The sequence below is a fragment of the Tamandua tetradactyla genome, chromosome 15 (genome assembly GCF_023851605.1).
Source record: "Tamandua tetradactyla isolate mTamTet1 chromosome 15, mTamTet1.pri, whole genome shotgun sequence".
Taxonomy (NCBI): Eukaryota; Metazoa; Chordata; class Mammalia; order Pilosa; family Myrmecophagidae; genus Tamandua; species Tamandua tetradactyla.
In genome coordinates, this window is record NC_135341.1 from 39,643,350 (window position 1) to 39,665,190 (window position 21,841).

The window sequence follows — 21,841 nt, forward strand, 5'->3', positions numbered from 1 at the left end:
CACTCTTGGCTGGTTACTCATTGGTCCTCTCCCTGCCTTAATGAAGAGAGATGCTGATTTCCGGACCATTACCTGGGACCATATACTTATTCTGTATTTTCTTATTTTGCCCTCATGGCAAGCCTGCGAAGTGGTTCCCATTCTATAGATGAGGCTCCTAGAAGAGAGGCTGATGCAAAGTCAGTGGCAGAATACAGAAAAGGGTGATACATTTTTTGCAGGAGAAATTGGTGATGGGTGCAAATTTAAAAATCTATATAACCTTTTACCAGTGAAATATATGCCTGAGACTTCATTCTTTAAAAATACTTCCCCAAAAGCACAAAGCTATGTATTTCATAAAAAATGTTAGAGCATTCTTTCATAGCAAAATATTAGGGGGGAAAAAAAAACCCTGAAGCCTAAATGGTACTATGTAGTGGAACATTACACATTCTACTTTGTTTTTTTCTTCCAGCATTTTTTTCGTCCCCATGATACATTCAGTTCTAGGCACTGGACATATGGCAGAGACAAAGTCTCTGCCTCACAGAACTTATGTTCCAGGTGATTGACAGCAGATGAATATACTAATAACAGAATTTGTTGGCAATAAGTGCTGTGATGAAGGATAAATCAGGGTGTGGAATAGGTAATGTGGGGATGGGAGTAAGGGAAAAAAAAAAGCTCTAATGAAATTGAAAAGAAAATTCCCGTTTTAAAAGAGAATAAAAACATAAGGAGAAGAAATCCTTGTAAAACCATGTGCTACTCCTTTGTAAAACCAAAGTGGATGGAATTGGGTACATTTAGCAGCTTCTTTATATTCTTTCCATTATGTATTGAGAAAGATGAAATTTAAACTGCAAAACAACTGTCTATGGCCCCAGCTCTCAGAATGGTTCCCCTGATTTTCAGCATTAACATCACTTTTTGAACTTGTTAGAAATGCTAATTCTAGGGACCTGTACCAAGACCTGCTGCATCTAACTCTGGGGATGGGTCCAGTAAGAATTTTAACAAATTTTCCAGAGGATTTGGGATACTCAAATTTGAGAGCTACTGCTCTGTGGTATAACATATCCATGTAAATGATGTAAGAAATAGCTAAAAGTCACTGGGGAGATGCTGTTAATTATGTCTGTGGGTAAAATGTTTATAGTTAGCAAATCTTCCAGAGGAAGTAGTCATGTATTTGTCACTTTGTTGTATAAAGCAGTACCAGAGTTCTCTAAAACAAGAAGAGGTGTGTAGTCTTAAATTTGCCTTAATGCCTTTTCTTTACAAAATAGATGAATATTATAAGGTCTCCCATTCCCCTCCCCCCCGCCTTTTTTTAACTCTTAAATTATCCTCTTCTACCCAGATAATAGATGCAACTCAGAAAGGAAATTGCTCTCGTTTCATGAATCACAGCTGTGAACCAAACTGTGAGACCCAAAAAGTAAGTTCAGGTAGATTTAGAATTTGGGATATTTGTTCAAGATTACTGTTTTGACCATTAATTTTAGATCTGGTATTAAGAGTGCCTGTGAATTTTACTTTTAATCAGTTTTTTCTGTCCTACTTTATTTTTTAAAATTGTATTTTGAAATAAGCTTAGATTTATTTTTTTAAATGTGTAAAAAGTGCGGAGTTCTTGTACAGCCTTCCCCTAGCTTCCCTACATGTTAATATTTTATATAACCATAATGCAATTATCAAATCATTGGAATAATATTAACTAATGTGAAGACTCTATTCAGTTGTTGCCACCTCCTGTCCCCTCATGTCATTTTTCTGGTTCAAAATCCAGTCCAGAAACTCACATTTATTTGGTTGTTATTTAGCCTTATCCATAAACTTTAGATATTATTTCAAAGGTGCTAAAATGCAAAATATAACTTCTGTGAAGGCTGTACACTGTTATATTCAGATTCTTTAGCTGTTCTTATCCATGTGCCAAAATGATTGTTTTAGTAACACTCATAACAGCCACAAATGAGAGGAATTGTGTGTGGCATTCATGTGGATGCACTGCTCTTCCTCAAGGCCATGCTTTGGGTCTTCCTTAGCTTTGTGTCTCTATGCCTGGCACATGGTTGACACTTGGTAAATTCATTTGTTTGAATTGATATAACATTTTGAGATGATACTCTTATTACCTCCTAATTTTGCTTTTGAATTCTTAAATACATGTATATTAGAACAACAATTCTTAATTTACTTTGGTTAAGAAAGTTATGAGGGCGGGCCACGGTGGCTCAGCAGGTAAGAGTGCTTGCTTACCATGCCTGAGGACCCGGGTTCGATTCCCGGTGCCTGCCCATGTTAAAAAAAACAAAAACAAGAAAGTTATGAATATACTCCCCAGAAAAATAAATGTTTATGATTTCCTCTCACATTGAAATAGTATTTTTGATTCCTAGATGTGTTTTGCTCTTTCATCTATGCATTAATAGATTTTATGAATGACTATTTTCTTGTGTTCTAAGATCCAGCCAGGCAGTGTGATGAATAGGCAAACCCAGTCTGGGAATCATTTATCTAAACTCTAGTTCTGCCTGTAGTTAGTGGTCAGAGCTGGGAGATGCCCATTATACGATATCCCTTCCTCTCTCCAAGTCAAGTTTTTCAACAGTAATAGGCACACATGGTTTGGATTGGACCTCTATAGTACTTGACTTGCTTACATATTCTGGAAGGACAACTCTGTGTATCTGCCCCAATTTTAATTCAAGAATTTTATTCATCTGCCTGATGCCTTCCTTCCTTACAGTACACTCAGCTGTATGACCACTGCTTCATGAAATTAAACTTTTGACATCAGTATTTCCCAGGTTTCATGCCCCATCTAATCTTTTCTCTATATTATAATAGACAGCTAGAATATGATTACTCAACACCTGAGTTAACATACTAAAGGTAACATAAATTTGCTTGTGATAACCAAGCATTCCCCAGTTGTTTTGTTTTTAGAATAAGTGAATCTTTATTGTATGGAAATGTTTATTAACAAAAGATAAAATAGTAGTTACTTTTATTAGAGACAGTTTAGATATGTTCACATGTAGTAGGCCATTGGTGGTCTTGGTAGTCAAATAAGAGTAACACTTAAATATGCTAGTTTATTTAAAGAAAACATTTCCCATTTGCTATTTGGAAAAACCTTTATTGCCTAAAGAGACACGTGTAATTAAGGCAGATGATGATGTTTAAGAAACAATAAAACAGATCAGTCAGTTTCTAATTTATTTTCTTTTCTATTAAAAACATCTTAGTGGACTGTGAATGGACAGCTAAGGGTTGGTTTTTTTACCACCAAACTGGTTCCTTCGGGCTCAGAGTTAACATTTGACTATCAGTTTCAAAGATATGGGTAAGTATTGTTTCCACTTATTTTGCTGCTTCTGGTGGAAAAGTAGTCTGGTCTCAGATATAGATACAAAATTTTGATGTGATTACTTAGAAATTTTATTTATTGTCAACTCTTATCTGCAGTATACTGTTTTAGCTTTGTTGTTTTTCCTACTGTCTTACATTTTTGGCCTAAGGGATATTGTACAGGAATACCTAATTTTCCACTGAACTTGATGCTCCCTTAATTATATAATTATATTTCTAATATAATTTTTAAAACTTTTTATTACAGAAATGTCAACTGCATTTGTAAAGAGAATAGTATAAATCCCTGTGTATCCAACAATGAACTTTAACAGTTGCCAACTCATGGCTAATCTTGTTTACTCCATACCATACTGTTGTCCTAAAGATAATTTATTTTTTAGTTCTTTCCACTAAAATCAATGACTGATGCAGTAATAGTGAACACTGCTAGCTCCTGTATTGTGGTTTCTCACTAAAAGGAATGGAGAAATGGCTGATTCCAAGTTTGAGGCAGGAATTGAACATGATGATCTTGAATATCTTTCATATCACAAAACTAGTTTTAAAAGAGAAAGAGGGTCATGTCAAAGGGACCCAGGAACAAATTTGAATAGGCTCTCAGTGGCCAAAAATGAGAGAGTTCAAAGTTACTAACACTTAAGTATCAGTAAGGGTAATAGCTGCAGTGGTTTGAAACACATTATGTAAAAATCCATGAATTTTAATGGTAATTTAAAAGGAAAACTGCATGGTCATAGTTCGAGGGAACCAATTCATGATAGTGAAAACTAGTTTAAAAATAAAAAAGGAGCCTTTGCCTCTGGACTTCTCTGGGGCCAGCAGCCGCCCGACCATGGTCTCCGTGTCCAACCAGCAGTTTGCAGGTGGCTGCACCAAGGCGGCCGAGGAGGCCCCGGAGAACGCGGCCGGGGAGGCGGAGGAGCCGCAGCTGCTGCAGGGGGCCGGCATCTGTAAGTGGTTCAACGTGCGCATGGGGTTCGGTTTCCTGTCGATGACCGCCCGCGCCGGGGTCGCGCTCGACCCCCCAGTGGACGTCTTTGTGCATCAGAGTAAACTGCACATGGAGGGATTCCGGAGCCTGAAGGACGGTGAAGCCGTGGAGTTCACCTTTAAGAAGTCTGCCAAGGGCCTGGAATCTATCCGAGTCACTGGACCTCGTGGGGTGTTTTGTATTGGGAGCGAGAGGCGGCCAAAGGGGAAGAACATGCAGAAACGCAGGTCAAAAGGAGACAGGTGCTACAACTGTGGAGGTCTAGACCACCATGCCAAGGAATGCAAGCTGCCACCCCAGCCCAAGAAGTGCCACTTCTGCCAGAGCATCAGCCATATGGTGGCGTCATGTCCACTGAAAGCTCAGCAGGCCCCCAGCTCACAGGGAAAGCCCTCCTACTTTCGGGAGGAAGAAGAAGAGATCCACAGCCCCACTCTGCTGCCAGAGGCCCAGAATTGAGCCACAGTGCGTGGGGGCAATCCTTTTGTGATCAGGAAGTTACAAGGAGCAGGCATCAATCCGCAAAGTGGAGAAAGTGGGATAGGGTGGGTACGGGGCAGCTGGCACTGCCATATATCTTAGGCTGGGGTCCATAGCATCACCCCCTCTTCCATCTCGGTGGGGAAAAGGGGTGAGACAAAGGAATTCCAACCATGCTCTATCCAAATACAAGTGAGAGCTTTCAGGAGAAATACCCTTAGAGCTTGCATGAAATACCCCTAGAATTTCCAGTTTTTTTGACATTGGCCTGGATAGGGAAGCTGTTTTCCTTTGAAAGAGGATTTATAAAAATTTTTCATGCCAGAATGAAAAGATTAAGCATGGGAACAGATTGATGGACCCAACCCATGAGCCACTACATTGTGAAAGGGAATCTCTCAGGGGTAGGGCAAGGTTTTTCCATGTCTTGTCTCTTCATAACCTATGCTTGGGACAGGGTGCTGGGGACTGTCGCAAATAGTGGGTTGTGATGATAGACAAAAGGGGTGGTTGGTGGGACAGCTGCAGACCTACTGTTCCTAAGCTCACTCCTACTCCATTCTGGGCCAATTTGATTTTATTTATTTGCTCCCTTGGGTAACTGTACCTTGGGTCCCACTTTCTCCAGGATGCCAACTGCACTAGCTGTGTGCGAATGACGTATCTTGTGCATTTTAACTTTTTTTTCTTAATATAAATATTCTGGTTTTGTATTTTTGTATATTTTAATCTAAGCCCTCATTCCTGCACTGTGTTCTCAGGTACATGAGCAATCTCAGGGATAAGTCCGCCAGCAGCTCCAGGTCTGCACAGCAGGAACACTTTTTTATTGTTGTTGCTTTATCATTACAAAGAACAACTATTTGAACTACCTCATTTTTGCCAATTAGAACTGGCTTTTCTGCCATAGTGTCCTCTTGAAATCCCTCCCTTTCATGGGAGACTAGGTTTTCATTGGGTCGCCCCATGACTTGATCTCCTACTGGAAAATTGGAAATTAGTTTAAATGGGAAGATGGTGCAGAGAGGTAAGGAGAGCTGGGCAGTTTAAAGGTCAAGAGAAGAAGCCAAGGCTAGGCAAGGGTTATCTATATATGTAGTAAGGACTTCCTGTTCCTAGCCTCTTAATCCTAGGGCACAGGACTTGCTTGGTACATCACGTCCCTCCTTCACTGGATTAGGTTAGGCCTGCCATGCACTGTGTGTGTGTGTGTGTCTAAGGACGGATGTATGAAACAAAGACTAACATCCTTAACCTTTCAAAATTCTGGACTTTTCCTGCTTGGCTTCCAGAGAGACCATAAGTGAAGGCTTCTTCATGGTACCCGAAGCCCATGTCCTACCCTGCTGCAGTAGTGATAGTAGTGTCTTAGTAGCTAAAGGATAAAGGGGGTTTCGTTTACGTGCTGTGGGATCACTGCAAACCTACCTCACTGTGTTGAAACGGGGCAAATGCAATAGAACGCATTGGGTGATGTGTGTCTGATTCTGGGTTCTTGTTCCCCCAAATGCTGCCCCCCTCTAGTTAATGTATTTGTCTGGGCTTTGTAGGACTTCACGAGTTGCTGATTTGGTGATTGCTAGGTGGCCTAATTTGTGTAAATATAATGTGTTGGTCTTTCTCCATGTTCTTTTGGGGTTTTTATTGTTTACAAACTTCTTTTTTGTGTGTTGAAAGAAAAATAGCCAAAGCATCTTTGACAGAAAATTCTGCACCAGGCAAAAGGATCTGAAACATGCTTGGGGGCCTCTCTTTGAAGTGGGGATCTAAATCATCCTTCCCTTCATGTTCCCCTATTTCTTATTTTGGACTAGATCTTCTGTCCTAAAAACTTACCCCATTGTTCCTCTCCGGCTCTGCCTCCCCCAAATAACCCCGCCCCCATACACATTTAATTTGGAGGGTATCTCCACAACTCCTCAATGACTTGCAAAAAACCTGAAGAACCTAAGAACACTCCATCCCTCATACCCAATCCTTTGAGTTAAGACCTCTATGTGATTTGTGCCAAAATACTGCTGTACTTGTATTGGCCAAACCCACTTAATCATCAATCCTAGGATAGAGAGAAAAAATGGGGTAGGGTTGTTTCCATGTAGAAAGTGGTGGTGAGAGATCAAGAAAGGGAAAATGAATGTATATCCAAATCATTCAGGAACTTTTATGCAGGTGCAAGAAACTTATGTCAAAGTGGCCACAAGATTGTTTAATAGGAGACGGAAGAATGTAATTCCATGTTTACTGCTAGAAACCAAAGCTTTGTGTGGAATCTTGAATTTATGGGGAGGAAGGGAGGGTAGGAAAGCATGTACCTTTCCTTTCCTTAATCCCTTCTCCTTATTCCTGAGCTGCAGGAGACTGAGCCCCCTTGGGCTTTGGTGACCCTATCACTGGGGTATTGTTTTTGATGGTTGATTTTTGTACTGGGTACTTTACCTTCTGCTATCATTTTGTAACATGCTGACCCATTCCCCTTCCCTGCTTTTCCCTGGGATAATACAATGAATAAATAAAGACTTATTGGAACTGAAAAAAAATAAAAATAAAAATAAAAAAATAAAAAAGGAAATAATCAAGTATTATCCTGTATTTCCAATGTGAATTTTACTTTAGTGTATTCCAAATAGTTGAGAGAGGAAGTTCTTTATAGAGGTATTAAATAAAGAGTTAATAAATAAATCTTAACCACCTAAAATGGATATCTTAGTGAAAGTTTATTATGTTTCGTTTCTCTCTTCCCCCCTTTTGGTCAAGAGGGCTTTCTCAATCCTATGATGCTAGGTCCTGTTCATCCCTGGCAGTCATGCCCCCTGTTGCCTGGGAGATTTACACCCCTGGGAGTCATTTCCCCTGTAGGGGAGGGGAGAGGATGGTGGGTTCACCTGCTGAGTTGGCTTAGAGAGAGAGACCACATCTGAGCAACAAAAGAGCTTTTCTGGGGGTGACCCTTAGGCATAATTATTAGAAGACTTAGCTTCTCTTTTGCAGGATTAAATTTCATAGGGTGAGCCCCAAGATTGAGGGCTCAGCCTATTGAATTAGTTGTCCCTACTGCTTACAAGAATATTGGAAATTCCCCAGATGGGGAAGTTTAATATTTCCTCCTTTCTCCCCAGTCCTCCAAGGAGACTTTGCAAATACTTTTTTATTCTCTGCCCAGATTACTCTGGGATGTATTGGGGCATCACACTAACCTGTACAAACCAACAAGATCTTATTTCCTATTCAAGATTCCATGTAATTGTGGTGTTTGAATAAACTGACCATACGAGTTAAATTAGATAGTGCACTACCCAAAATACAAATTTTGCACCAAATAAACATCTTTTCCTTTGGTTTAAGTTTTAAAATATGGATTATATCTTCCTTTACACCCTGTATTCTGATTTACCTTAGTCCTGTCCAGATCAGCTTCAGTCATATCTCCAGTCGAAATTTGATCACTTTTTCAACTTTTTTAACAGTTGCTGTATGGGGTAATGCTGACTTTCATAACTTCAGAGTTCTAACTCTGAGTCTCAAATATCACACAAATACCCAAAGTTCCAAGGAATGACCAGGTATAACTAATGGTAATACAATATTATACACAAATAGCTCAGCAACTCAGAATTTAGAAATAACAGTCACAACTCTGGAATAGATGTGACTGCTACAATCTAGGAACATTTACAGTAGGCCCCCACCTGATAGCCCATGCTCTCCACTTCAGTTTTCTGAGTTTGTATATTATAGTTAGTCCATAGGAATGAGGCATAATAATATTTGTCTTTTTTTTTTGTCATAGGCAGGCTCTGGGTAATGAACCTGAGTCTCTAGAATGGCAGGCGAGAATTCTGTCACTAAGCCACCCCATGCTCTGCCTAATCTTTGTCTTTTCATTTCTGACATTTCATTCAACATACTTTCCTTAAGATTCATTCACTTAGTTTTGAAATAGGCTTGACAAAAGAAATTGAATCTGAATTAGATCAAATCTTTAGATTTGACTACTAATTCTTAGGAAATGCAGAAAGCCAAGAAGCAAATTAAATGACATTACAGGGATGTACTCAACAAAATAAAGGCTTTGGGAAACTGCAAAACAAAGGACTTAGCTTTTTAAATAAATTGCAAAAAAAAAACATGGATGGTGAAACTATAGCCCTTATTTGGAATAAATTAATTGGTTAAAAAAGGTACTTGAGATACTAGGGAATTTTGAATATTTAGTTGACATTTGATGTTATTAAGTAAATCTTTAATATGATGTGTTTGTCTTAAGAAAGCTTGACTTCTAGAAATGTATACTGAAATATTTATTGATGAGCTGATGTTTCTGGAATTTGCTTCAAAATAATCCAGAGTAGGGGTAGACAGTGGATAATAATAGAAGATGATAAAAAGATTGGTCACAAATTGATAATTGTTGAATCAGTTATGGATTCATTGTACTGTTCTACTCTTGAATATGTTTGAAGTTTTCCATGTTAAAATGTTTGAAAAAAGAATTAAAAAATAATAAAAATTTATAAATTCATAGACAAATACTTGCTCTAATTCTGTTTTCCTTTTTAGCATAGGTAATCTCTTATGAATGAGCCCTACCTCCATCTGTTATATTCTTGCTTAAAGCTTTCTTGAGTCACTGCCTATCCTTCCCCAGCTTTATACCCATTCCCTTGTCCTAGCCATCACATTTAAATTAAAATTGGCAATAAAATGATGTCAAGTTTTTTTGTTTTTCTTTTTTTCCCCCCAGATTATGCCTTATAAATTGGTAGATTTTGATGTTCATACTAAAAAGCACACATTCGTAGAATTAATTAAGGATTAAATCATTTTAATCCTTTTGATGGTCTAATTATTCTATCCAGAGTCTGATATTAGTCACTGGTACTTTGAAAGTGAAACTCTTTCAAATACTCCTTCAGATGTTTCATGTTTCATGTCTGAGAACTTAGTGAACTGTGAGGTTCTTCCAGCTCTGAAATTATCAGATTATAATTCAGGGCAAATGCCAAATAGTTCTTTTCCATTCTGACTACCTGATTTTCTTGTCAGGTATACAGGGGTATACAGGGGTAAATGCAAACCGGGTTTTGTGGAGGATGTGTAAGGTGCTGCTTTTTTCTTCTGTTTCTCTACTGTCCTTTCTGACAGCAGGGAAACTAGAAATCAAGTGCTCTTTGTGGTTCCATGCCTTATTTATTGAATAATTTGTTTTTGTGTCTTTTGACTTGCTATTATTGTATACAATATAGTATGCAATATAGTATACAATAATACAATCCTTCATATTTTCCTCAGGTAGCTGTGGTCACAGAGTTAATAAATAGTACAGATGATTTCTACTCAGGCCTGTAGACTTAGGCGTTTGGTCTTTTCACCATTCTAACTTGCTTCCATGGATACATTTATTTATTATAGTATTTATTATTGCAGTAGCTCTTCTTTATGTGATGACAGCTTTTGGTAATCATATGTTTCCTAAAGTATCCTGTACTAATAATGCATTTTATATCTGTTTATGTATCTGGTATATCTATTTACAGTAATGCATTTTGTTTGTTCAATGTGCCAATTAAACATTTACATATAAGTAATAAACACCTGAGCTAGTTAAGCAGTTTTGTTCTTAGCCCAAGTGTGTAAATGATCTCTTATTTTGAGTATGAAATTACTTATTGAATTCTTGGCTAGTTTTATCTAGCCAGTGAAGGATGATTGGGAAAATAATATTTTTGAGCAAGTTTTCAGACATTTCCCTTAGGTGGTATGAGGTTTGTTGGAGTCAGTTATCCTGGTTATTTTTCTTTCTTTCTTTAGGCAGGAATGACATCTCTTGTATGTATTGTTATATTGTTGACATTTTTATATGATTTACTTCTAAATAACTGGCTTCTTTCCTATGCTCCTTGAACAGAAAAGAGGCTCAGAAATGTTTCTGCGGGTCGGCTAATTGCCGGGGTTATCTGGGAGGAGAGAACAGAGTCAGCATCAGAGCAGCGGGAGGGAAAATGAAGAAGGAACGATCCCGTAAGAAGGATTCAGTAAGTGTTACATTGTTCTTTCAGCTTTCACAATATACATTTTAAGAAGGGAGGTAGCTTCTTTGAAGTTTTAAAAATCAAGTTACTTCTGAAGAAATTCAAGATCAGAGGAAATAGTACTGAGAAAAAAAGTATGTCATTTTTATTTCAGGTTCATAGAGATTAAAATTGAGTACAGAGAACTATTGAAGTCATCTTGAAAACACCTGTGCTATAGTTTTTCAGAGCCTGTGAAACTCCTAAGTGCAAAAACAATGTTCATCTTTTCTCTCTGTTAGCTCAATTAAATCTCATCTACATTCCTTATCTTTCAATCTTGGTTTGACTTCTGTTTGGGACTCTAAACTTTGGGTGTGCTTTTTAAATCCCTGAAAACCCTTTTTGAAGTATAAGGTGAGTTTTGAGAGGTAACAAGCAACCTGAGAATAAAAAGGGAATTGTCTCAGATGGTCTTTCCATTTAGTATATTAAAACAGTAGTTGATTGCCTTTTTCTATTCTCTGCTTGCCTGAGTTAGGACTGTGAGAGAAGGGGCTGTTCATTTACTTAAGGGAATCTCTGTTGGGACAAGTAACTTTGTGCAATTTTTTAAACCACCCCCCCCCCCCTTTTTTTCTCTGAGAATCCCTTCATTAGAACAGAGTTTCTCAGAGTTGAATCCATGAATCAGCTGCTTCAGAATCTTCTGACAGAGTGCATATTCCTGGGCCCTTCCCTAGTCCTCTGAATCTTGATCGAAGGATTAGAGAAGGACTAGGGGTATTGGTCAAATCCTCTTATGATTCTTTTGCAATTAGCTCATTCCTGGACATTCCTGGCATTGATTCCCGGTGCCTGCCCATGCAAAAAAAAAAAAAAAAGTCGCATTTGCTTCAGCTCTCTTTTAAGATGATACAGATAATGATAGCCGCAGGCAACACATATGTAGTGTAACTGTGTACCAGGCACTCTTCTAAACACATCACACATAATTCATTTAATTCTTAACAATAATCTTATACATTAGATTTAGTGATTTTCTCTTTTACAGATGGAAATGTTAAGAGACAGAAAGATTACAAGGTCACCCAGTAGGTGATGGAAATGAGCTCCAGTCTAACTCTTATCTCTGCTCTTAACCCTTATGTTGCACTGCAGACACTGTAGAGAACCATCCTATCCCTTACTACCTCTCAGGCAACTATGTTCATAACATTCATTGTTTCTGCATTTTAAAATATATTGGATTATTTTTGAGTAGCGTTTTAGATGTTTATAAGAAATGGTATAATATACATGTATTTTTATGCAATTTATTTTTTTTACTCATTTTTTGAGTGAAAGAAGCATAAACCAAAGGATTTTTGTCCACTGATTCATTTCCATTAAAATAAAAAATAAAATTTATCTATGTTATTTAGGAATTTCTATGTAGGTGGCAATTCTACAAAGAAAGTCAAGGAAATATTGCCTATAAAGTTAGGCTAGATAATCTCAAGAGCAGAGGAAGGGCTGGGAGTAGATTTAGAACTAGGAAGGAAGACATGTGGATACTTAATGCTAACAGTGTTCTTTTTTTATTAACCTGGATGTTAGTTACACAGGTGTTGCCCACCTGTTTGTTTATTAAATGTTTATATACTTTTCTGTATGTACGCTATAATTCATCATAAAGTGTTATTAAAAATGGTGTTTACACCCATAAAGATAGTTCCTTGCCAAAAATGTTAAAGTATTAAAAGGAATAATTAATATCTTAGACTGATTAAATACTTAGCAGAATAAATTTTGTGTTATAGAATTGTACATATATGTATATATTTTCAGTTATCAATACTTTATTAAAATATATCCTAATCGTTATTATATATATATATACATTATATGTTTATACATACACATATGTTAACTTCAGTTACCTCAAATCCTTTTGAAAGAAAGTTTATTAAATATATATATATTTAATAAATTTAAATTAATGAAAGGAGTCTGTGTTGGTTGCTAAAGCTGCTGGAGTACAACATACCAGAAATGGATTGGCTTTTACAATGGAGACGTATTAGTTTACAAATTAATAGTTTTAAGGCTAAAATGTCTGAATTAAGTTATCACCGGGATGATACCTTCTCTGAAGAAAGGCTACTGGCATGTGGGATTCCTCTGTCAGATAGCAAGGCAAATGGCCAGAATCTGCAACTCCTTTGCTCCCAGGTTTCATTGCTTTTAGTTCCTGGTTTCCAGTGAACTCCTCTTTGAGTTTCTGTGGGTCCTCTTTTAGCATCTCTGGGGCTTCTCTCTCTCTTAAGCTCTCTCTGAACTCTTTGGGCTTTTTCTGTCTTTTATCCTCATAAAGGATTCCAGTAAAAGGGTAAGACCCACTTTTAATGGGTTGGGTCACATCTCAGTTGCAGTAACCCAACCAAAAGGGCCCACCTGCACACCATACTGTACCCACAGGAATGGACTAAAAGAACATGGACTTTTTCTGGGGTATGTACTAATTTCATACCAACCAGAATAAAACTCAGTTTTGTTTTTTTCACTTCTCACATCTTTTCTATTTATTTTTTATGTTTTCAAACTCGCTTACTTCTTTCTAAGTATTCTAAAAATTATTAATCCCATGATTGAATGTTCCACTTGAGTATCCAAAATTATGGAAGCTGTGTTATATAACCACTGGGATTGGCAAGCTTATTTTAGGAAATAATATGTAGTACAACACAATAGTTTTAGCAAAATTGTAGTAGGAATGTTCAAAAATTCTTCCCCTACTGTGTTTTGTTTGCAAAATTTTGTTATTTATACTTAGTTTCTGTATTTTTACTGTTTATTTCTTTAAGGTAAGAATCTTGCTATCTTAATATCATACTAATGCCTTATATTTAACAATATACATTCAGTGATTATTAATTGAATGAGTAAAAGTAACGTAACAGTTATATCTATCTCTGAGTTTCTGAGTTATAGAATCATTACATTCCTAATTTTAAGAAGAAATACTCCTCTTAGCCCAATGAATTTTTCAGCTCAAAACTCTTGTTAAAAGCAAATATCTGGCTGTTGCATTTGGGGGGGAAATAGGAATTTTAAATCTGTTGATTTTTCCTGTTTTAATCTTCTATAATTTGGGGTGCAAGAAAATTTACATGAAGGATATGAAAGAAAAATATCTGTAAAGAAAGATTCTATCTTGAATCAAGGTTTTAGCTGTAAATTAACTTTTCTAGTCTTATATTTAATATATTCAAAACTTAAGTGATATTGAACATGAAAAAGAATGAGCCTTAAGGCGGCAATTCATATTTTCTCATTTATTTTTGTTCGTTTCCAGTATGTGAGTTTGGAGTATAATGTAAAATAGAAATGTTCAGTGTCTTGCCTAAAATTAAATTATGAGAGGATAGTTAACCAGTTAAATAACAGAAAATTTCCTTATGTTCTTTTCTTTTTAGATTTTGTCCACTTATTCTTTCATCATTCATATCAAGTTCATTTACTGCTAGGTTTTTTTTTTAACATCTCCTCTGTTTAAGTTTCTGTCCTGTCCAGATTGCTTTCTAACTATTATTGCCAAAGTAATTATTTTCAAATTCCACTTTGGTCAAAGTATTCCCCTGTTCAAAATTCTGTGATAGAGCTATTTTGCTTAGTCATGTCAAAACCAGATTCTTTTATATTATATCTGAAGTCTTCTAATCTGACAGCAGCCTTCCATTTGATAAAATTTTTCTCAATTCCCCGCCACACTTATCTACTCCAGCCGGACTGAACTTTGTGCTGTCATCTAATCTCCCATTCCCCTTTGCTCAAACTTTTCCCACTTTGTTCATCTTCGCCTCTTGTCTTTAATCTTACTTATTTCTAATCCCACTTCTGTAAATTCACTTCTAGTGACTCTCCTTCTAATCATTCCCTTCCTTCTGTAGGCCTCTTAGATTTTTTAACACTAACATTTTTTTTCTATTTTTAAAATTTTTATTTTAAATGTATAACAAGTTTTTCATTTTAAATATTTTGAAGTGTACAACTCAGTGATATTAATTATATTTACAATGTTATATAACCATTACCAATCACTCCAGGAGGAAATTTTGTATCCATTAAGCAGTAGCCTCCACTTCCCTCTCTCCCTAATCCCTGGTACCCTCTAAGCTACATTTTTTTTTGGGGGGGGGATATAAATATGTATATATATACTTAAATATATATATATATTTAAATATGTATTGTGGTAACTTATATATGACCTAGAATTTCCCATTTTAACCACTTTCATGGATAAAATTCAGTGGTACTAATTACAGTCATAACGTTGTGCTACCGTCAATGCCACCCGATAACAAAACTTTTCCATCACCCCAAACAGAAATTCTATATCAATTAAGCATGTAATACTAACATTTACAATTAATGCTTCATTGTTTTGTTTCATGTGAAATAATTTAATGTCTTTAAAGTAAGTTCTGTGAGGGCATCTTTATATCTCTTATAACTGTTACAGAAGAGCTGGAAACTGTTCTCAGACCTTTGGTAGGTTGATTATCTTCCCTGCTATTTAAATGTAATGTTTAAAACATAGTAAGAATGTATATGTTATAAAGCATAATTATAGAATAAACCCTTGAAAATGTACTCATCATAAGAGCTAGTATGTTGCTTACACCTTTGAGCTTTTCTCTCCTTTCTTCTTCCCTAGCCCCTAGAAATTACCACTGTTTTGAATTGTGTGTCTTATTCCTTTGCCCTTTATTTGGGGGGCGGGGGGGCAGGATGTGTGTGTGCATGGTCTGGGAATTGATCCCCAGTCTCCTGCACGGAAGGCAAACACTTCACTCATGTACCCCCTCCTTTGCCTTTTTAAAATCAATTTTTCAGATATCATGTCTTTAAAAAATTTGTTTTTGAGATGTGTAAAAATGTATTCATACAGTACGTAACCGTCTGGAACTTGCTTTTTTTTTTTTTAAACACAACATTTTGTTTATAAGGTTGATGAATGTTGAACTCTCCCAGTATACCTGTGTAGGAATTTTGGTAGGATATATTCTTAGGAGTGGAATTGTTGGGCATAGGATACACAAATATTTAATTTTCAAGATAATACTATATTTTTTCTGAAGGACTTCTCCCATAATATAATTTGTTCTTTATGTCCTTAAAGGAACATTTATCTCTGTTTTGGTTCACTGCATTGTCTCCAGCACCTTGAATTGTATTGGACAACAGTAAAGGCTTGGTAATATTTGATGAGTGAATGAAATATTTTTCAAGTTGATCATTCCAGTTTATACTTTCATCAACAGTGTGTAAAATTTCCTTTTGCTCCACATCTTTCCTTAGAGTTGATATTATTAGAATCCCCTCCCCCCCAACCTTCCCAACTTCCCCAACATAGGCAGTGTAACGTGGTTTCTCAGTATGGTCATAATCTACATTTTCATGATTACTGGTGAGGTAGAGCATCTTTTCAGGTTGTTTGACTCTTAAGTTAGTGTTTTTTTTTTTATAACCAGGTATTTTTCTTTGCTGTGGTAGGTGGATGGAGAGCTGGAAGCTTTGATGGAAAATGGTGAGGGTCTCTCTGATAAAAACCAGGTGCTCAGCTTATCCCGGTTAATGGTTAGAATTGAGACTTTGGAGCAGAAACTTACCTGTCTCAAGCTCATACAGGTAAACATTTTAATATTAATTAATTTTTTATTTCTGAATGTGGGGGAGGACATTTAAACTGCTACCTAGAGTGATGAATGGAGAAGGATTAATTCTCGTGAGAAAAGTTCGTCTTATTTTTAAAAATAGGTATGAATAAAAGTTTGTACTCTTAAAAATGGCTAAAGAACTCAGCATCATTTAATCTGTTAGTAGACCTGGTTTGCTTTCTCTGTAGCCAAAGAACATTGTGGGGTTTTTTGAGCAGCAAACCATCACACTTAATAGAGTGATTATTATTTTTTCTATTATTTTCTGATTATTAGCAAGCCGAGGTTATTTTTCCTATATGATCTCAAAGCAAGGATATTTAATGTCATTTATTCCCATTTATTAAGTATGCCACAGAAATTGGACATAAGTATGAACAATTTTTTAAAAATCTTAAAAAAGCCTTTGATTAAGCTACTGAAAAGGAGAGTGAAAAGAAAATGGTTTAAAGACAGATTTCTTGAGTTTTTATTTTTAGTATCAGATGCAATTTTATTGTTAATGATCCGTTAATATTTATATACTTTTTCACTTTAACAAAGTCCAGGTTGACTGGATGCATTTCACATATCATACAAAGATTATAGTATGTTGCTTTGAAACATTTGTTAGTTGTATAGTTCTAATTGAGTGAGTGAAAAGCAGACTTTCTTCGTTGTTTTTTTAAAAATACATAAGTAAATTCTGAGGGCCCTCTATAATTCTCTGTCTGATATTGCCCCTTTCTCCCATCTCCGCAAATCCTGCATCCTGTCTCCTTTACCCCATGAAAGAACACACACTCACAGTCCTGCCTGAAGTCCTTCTTGGAACGTCATGGATTATCTTTGCTGTGGATTTGGATGGCAGAGCTAGGGGATGGCCGGGAAAGTAACCAGAAGCTTCAGGAAGAGGTCAGTCCACATTTCAGCTCATTGTTTCTTAAAATTCTAAAATCATTGTATTGATTGTTTAAGGTTGCAGACATGTAATAATAATCAGTGATTAAGAATTTAGTAGCTCTATTGACCTAATTAAATAATATAATCATCCAGGTAGTTTGGGCTAGTAGTGAGTTTGTGCCATGGTTTTCCACCATGTTTTTCCCTATAGAATTTTTTTTTAAGGTTGATACTACATGGCTGGAAATTACAAGGGCAAGGTATCATAGTTTTGTGAAGGATCCAGTTTGATGCCAAAACCCTAGTTTAATAAAGATGGGATACCATATAGGACTTGAATTCTGGGGTTCTAAAAAAGTTGATAAAAGGCTGAATTCTGATGACAAGAGTAAGAATATTTTGAGGATTAAGTGTTTTGAAAGATAGAATTAAAGGTTCATTGATAGCATTGCTAATGAGTCAGTATGTTTATACCTCCCCTTAGAATTAGCAGTATTTTCTAACTTGAATTATATATGGTTTTTAAAATCAATTTCCAGTATAATCCCAAACCTGTTTAATAAAACACTTTTAAAAGCAAAAACATGGGATTGGTGAGTAATTGTTCCTGCCTTCATCCTTCTCCCAGTAAATTTGGCAATAAAGAGACTCGGGGAAACTTTGGGGTTTCTATAGAACTACATAGGGGTAATGTGAGTAGTAACTTGGCCCACATTTTGTTCTTACTGGTCAGTCTTATTGAAACAGTTTTCTTTTCTTTATAAAGGAAAATAATGGCATTTAAATTCTGTGTTGTTTACAGGGACTTAGGTCTTATTTTAACTTAATTTCTGCTCCTGCACAAATAATCTGAGTCCTGTTAAGAGATTTGAAAAGTCAACTGTAAAAAGTGATATGATTTTGTTGTTGTTATTATGTTTAATCAGATTATAAAGACGTTGGAACACTTGCCCATTCCTACTAAAAATATGTTGGAGGAAAGTAAAGTACTTCCAATTATTCAACGTTGGTCTCAGACCAAGACTGCTGTCCCTCAGTTGAGTGAAGGAGATGGGTACTCTAGTGAGAATACGTCACGTGCTCACACACCACTCAACACACCCGATCCTTCTACCAAGCTGAGTACGGAAGCTGACACAGATACCCCCAAGAAGCTCATGTTTCGCAGACTTAAAATTATAAGTGAAAATAGCATGGATAGTGCAATTTCTGATGCTACCAGCGAGCTAGAAGGCAAGGATGGCAAAGAGGACCTTGAGCAGTTGGAAAATGTCCCTATAGAAGAAGAGGAAGAGTTGCAGCCACAACAGGTACTTACACGACATCTGCCTGAATGTAAAGTTGATAGTGAAACTGCCATGGAGGACAGTAAGCTACCCACTGCTGAACCAGAACTTGATGCTGAAGTAGAACCCAAAGAGAGCAATGGCACAAAGCTAGAAGAACCTATTGCTGAGGAAACACCATCCCAAGATGAAGAGGAGTGTATGTCTGATGTAGAGAGCGAAAGGAGCCAGGAACAGCCAGATAAAACAGTGGATATAAGTGATTTGGCCACTAAGCTCCTAGACAGTTGGAAAGACCTAAAGGTAAGAAAACCTTTTAACCTGAATTACTCAGGTTTAGATTTCTATGAACCCCAGTCGAATTACCTGCTTTTATGTGTATTTCTGAAAAATGGAAAACCATCTCTCTCATGTCAGCTAATTAGAAATGTATCAAACATCCTTTGAACCTTGGCAAGAGTCATATCATCCGAACTAATATACAAATTACCCCTTTTCCTCATTTAGAAAAGTGTATCACAACAATGACTAGTCATTTAGGTGCTCTTCACATTAAAAGCAAAACAAAAACAAGCTTATGGTTCTATTTTGTACTGGAAATGATCATTAGTGTTAATTTAAGGAAAATCAAGGTGATTTAACAACTTCTTATAAAAAAAGGACTGAAAATAAATTTCTGTTCCAGGAACATAGCTCCTAAAATAATGGACCTAGTCGGTATTCAATTCTATTATTATTCCTGACGTAGGCCTACTTTTAAATGGCTATTTCTTTGGAAAATATTCTGCTTCCTTAATGTTATCTAGAGGAAACAGATCTGGAACCCTTATGCCTAATACAAACATAATCTCTCGTTAAAGAATGTAGCAAGATGAACAGGGTTTGCTTTGTGGTATTTCCAAACCCATTCTTAGTCTGTAATAAACACAGGAGTGAGTAACAAGATGAGCCTAGGAGAGATGGTTCCATTTCCATTGTAAGTGATCCAGACTTGAGCTCCAGCTTTTGATGACCCTGTGGGAACAGGTTGCTTCCTTGCTTCTATTTTTCTGCCCATCCTTTCTTCTAGAAGTAAAGCACCTAGATCTCCAGAATTCTTTGCAGCAAGATGAACACCTGATTTTCCCTGATTCCAGTTATGATCACAAAGCTTACCCCATTAGATCCTGAGATTTGATCCAAAAGGAACTGACATGGAAAAAAATCAGTAGTTGGCGGTTTATGCACTGTGCTTATTTCCTGCATTCCTATTTTGCTGTTGAGACCCTTCTTTAAATATGGTGTGGTTTCAGCTCTGGTTTACCTGTTTGAGTTCTTACTCATGCTATCCTTTCATCACTTACAATTCAACATAAACTTAGCCTTATGAAATTTGACCTTTCCATAAATATAGAAGGAAGGATTCATAATACATCTATTTATGATACAATGTGTGAACTGCAGAAATTAGAATTACAGTTAATTGAAAGAAATGCTGGGATGGTCAGATGGTGGACTTCTATTTAATCTTGGGTCTGCTTTGTGAGGGCACAGGAGTCCTTGGTAGAAAGCCCTCTTGTGTTTGGAGGATGTTGGTAGGGCCTGTACTATGAGCATGGCTCAGTAAGGAAGGTGGCAATGGAGATGAGTACACATGTGGACATAGAAAAGGCTTTATCACCATAGTTTGAGAGATAGATAGATGCAGAGAGAGTGAGAGAGAAGTTGTAGAACCCAGTAGTTCATTTTGGTTGAAAAAATGTCTCTGATTAACATAATTTTAAAAAATTGCCAAGATGTAATCATAATTTCTTAAAAACTTGTCTCTTTTTATAGTTTAGAAAAATATATATATTTTTGTTTCTTTATGCAATAGCTTGTTTCTGTAATTGTAATAGTATAACTTATTTTCTGGGATATCCTTAACCCAATTGGATATACCTGTGGTAATTTAAACTCACACTCTGGGCATATACTTTAAGGCACACAAAATTATTTCTTCCCTTATCCTCCCCACTCCTGTCTGAAAGATCAAAGCAGTTTCACAGTACTATGTAGTTTGATGTTGCTCTTGATTTGAAATTTAAAATTTTATTTGTAGTATTAGTATAACCTGATTCTTAGCATCAAGGAAACTGCTAAATAAAATCCTCCTTTCTTCTTCATACTTCAGTTTACTCTGGAATCATTATCCATCTAGAACTACATTCCTGAGAAATGCCTACTTAACTGTGAACTGTGATCTTTTTTTACCCATTGATGCTGGAGTTCTTAATTCATCTATCATTCTAATTAACATTGACCATGGCTCTGATCTCAAAACTCTGATTATGGTTGTACTTTAAAAAGATAATTTAGATATCATTTGCTAGAAGTTTGAAATGAGAAACCCATAATTTGAACATGTTTCAGAGAAATACATTAACCTGATGTGGTTACTGTTTATCCATACTATCCCGGCATTGAAAGAGTTAACTACTTCTGTCTGACTTCCACCTATGGGTTCAAGCAGACCTTGGCTGAAAAGAAAATCTTATTCAACCAACTTTTATTAAGTACCTATTGCTAGTACTGTACCAGTTGCTGGTCTTTATTTCCAAGATCATACTAAAAAGAATTAGTGAAAGGTTGTGGTTATGTTAGCTGCTCCAAGTCTCCCTGATCTTCTGCAATCACTGTAACATTGCTAGGCATATGTTCTACTTGGCTTTTCTACTCACTCGAGTGAAGAACGGAAAAGGGTTGCTTTAGATTCCTTAATCTCGGTTTTGCTGTGAAGACAGACTATAAGAATCATCAGTAAATGAGAGAGGGTGGGAGGGAAGGGAATGAAGCTTCATGAATTACTCTTTGTCCTCCCAGATCCGATGATGATCCCCCTTGTAACTTGAACCATTTCCATCTAGCTTCTCAGGGCAGCAAGGAGCTTGTTAACATCACCAGCTGACCATGTGTCTCCTTTTCTCAACTCCATTTTCAACTTCGTGCTGAAGAAAAACAAGAACCTAGCGTGCATTCTGTGAAGAAACAGGAAGATGGTTGGGAAGCTGGATGATGCATGAAAAATATAATAGGTGAAAAGAGGACAGAGGTGGTTAATTCACTGGCGCCGGCGTTATTTTGGTGCGTCCATTGCCGACAATG

At 36.6% G+C, this 21,841-nt stretch overlaps 1 protein-coding gene and 1 pseudogene across 14 annotated transcripts in view; both read left to right on the top strand.

The window, feature by feature from the left end:
- SETD2 (SET domain containing 2, histone lysine methyltransferase) overlaps positions 1–21,841 on the top strand; it is a 145,663-nt gene that overhangs the window by 49,698 nt on the left and 74,124 nt on the right. For 13 of the 14 annotated variants that reach the window (XM_077129503.1, XM_077129511.1, XM_077129512.1 and 10 more), the window contains 6 exons: positions 1,346–1,423; positions 3,240–3,337; positions 10,743–10,869; positions 16,387–16,521; positions 17,325–17,444; positions 18,359–19,021. In XM_077129503.1, the coding sequence (XP_076985618.1) occupies positions 1,346–1,423; positions 3,240–3,337; positions 10,743–10,869; positions 16,387–16,521; positions 17,325–17,444; positions 18,359–19,021 (1,221 nt within the window). Of the gene's footprint in view, positions 1–1,345; positions 1,424–3,239; positions 3,338–10,742; positions 10,870–16,386; positions 16,522–17,324; positions 17,445–18,358; positions 19,022–21,603; positions 21,772–21,841 lie in introns of all 14 variants that reach the window. The other variant, XR_013162787.1, reaches the window with a different exon arrangement.
- LOC143657283 (protein lin-28 homolog A pseudogene) lies at positions 3,344–10,732 on the top strand (annotated as a pseudogene).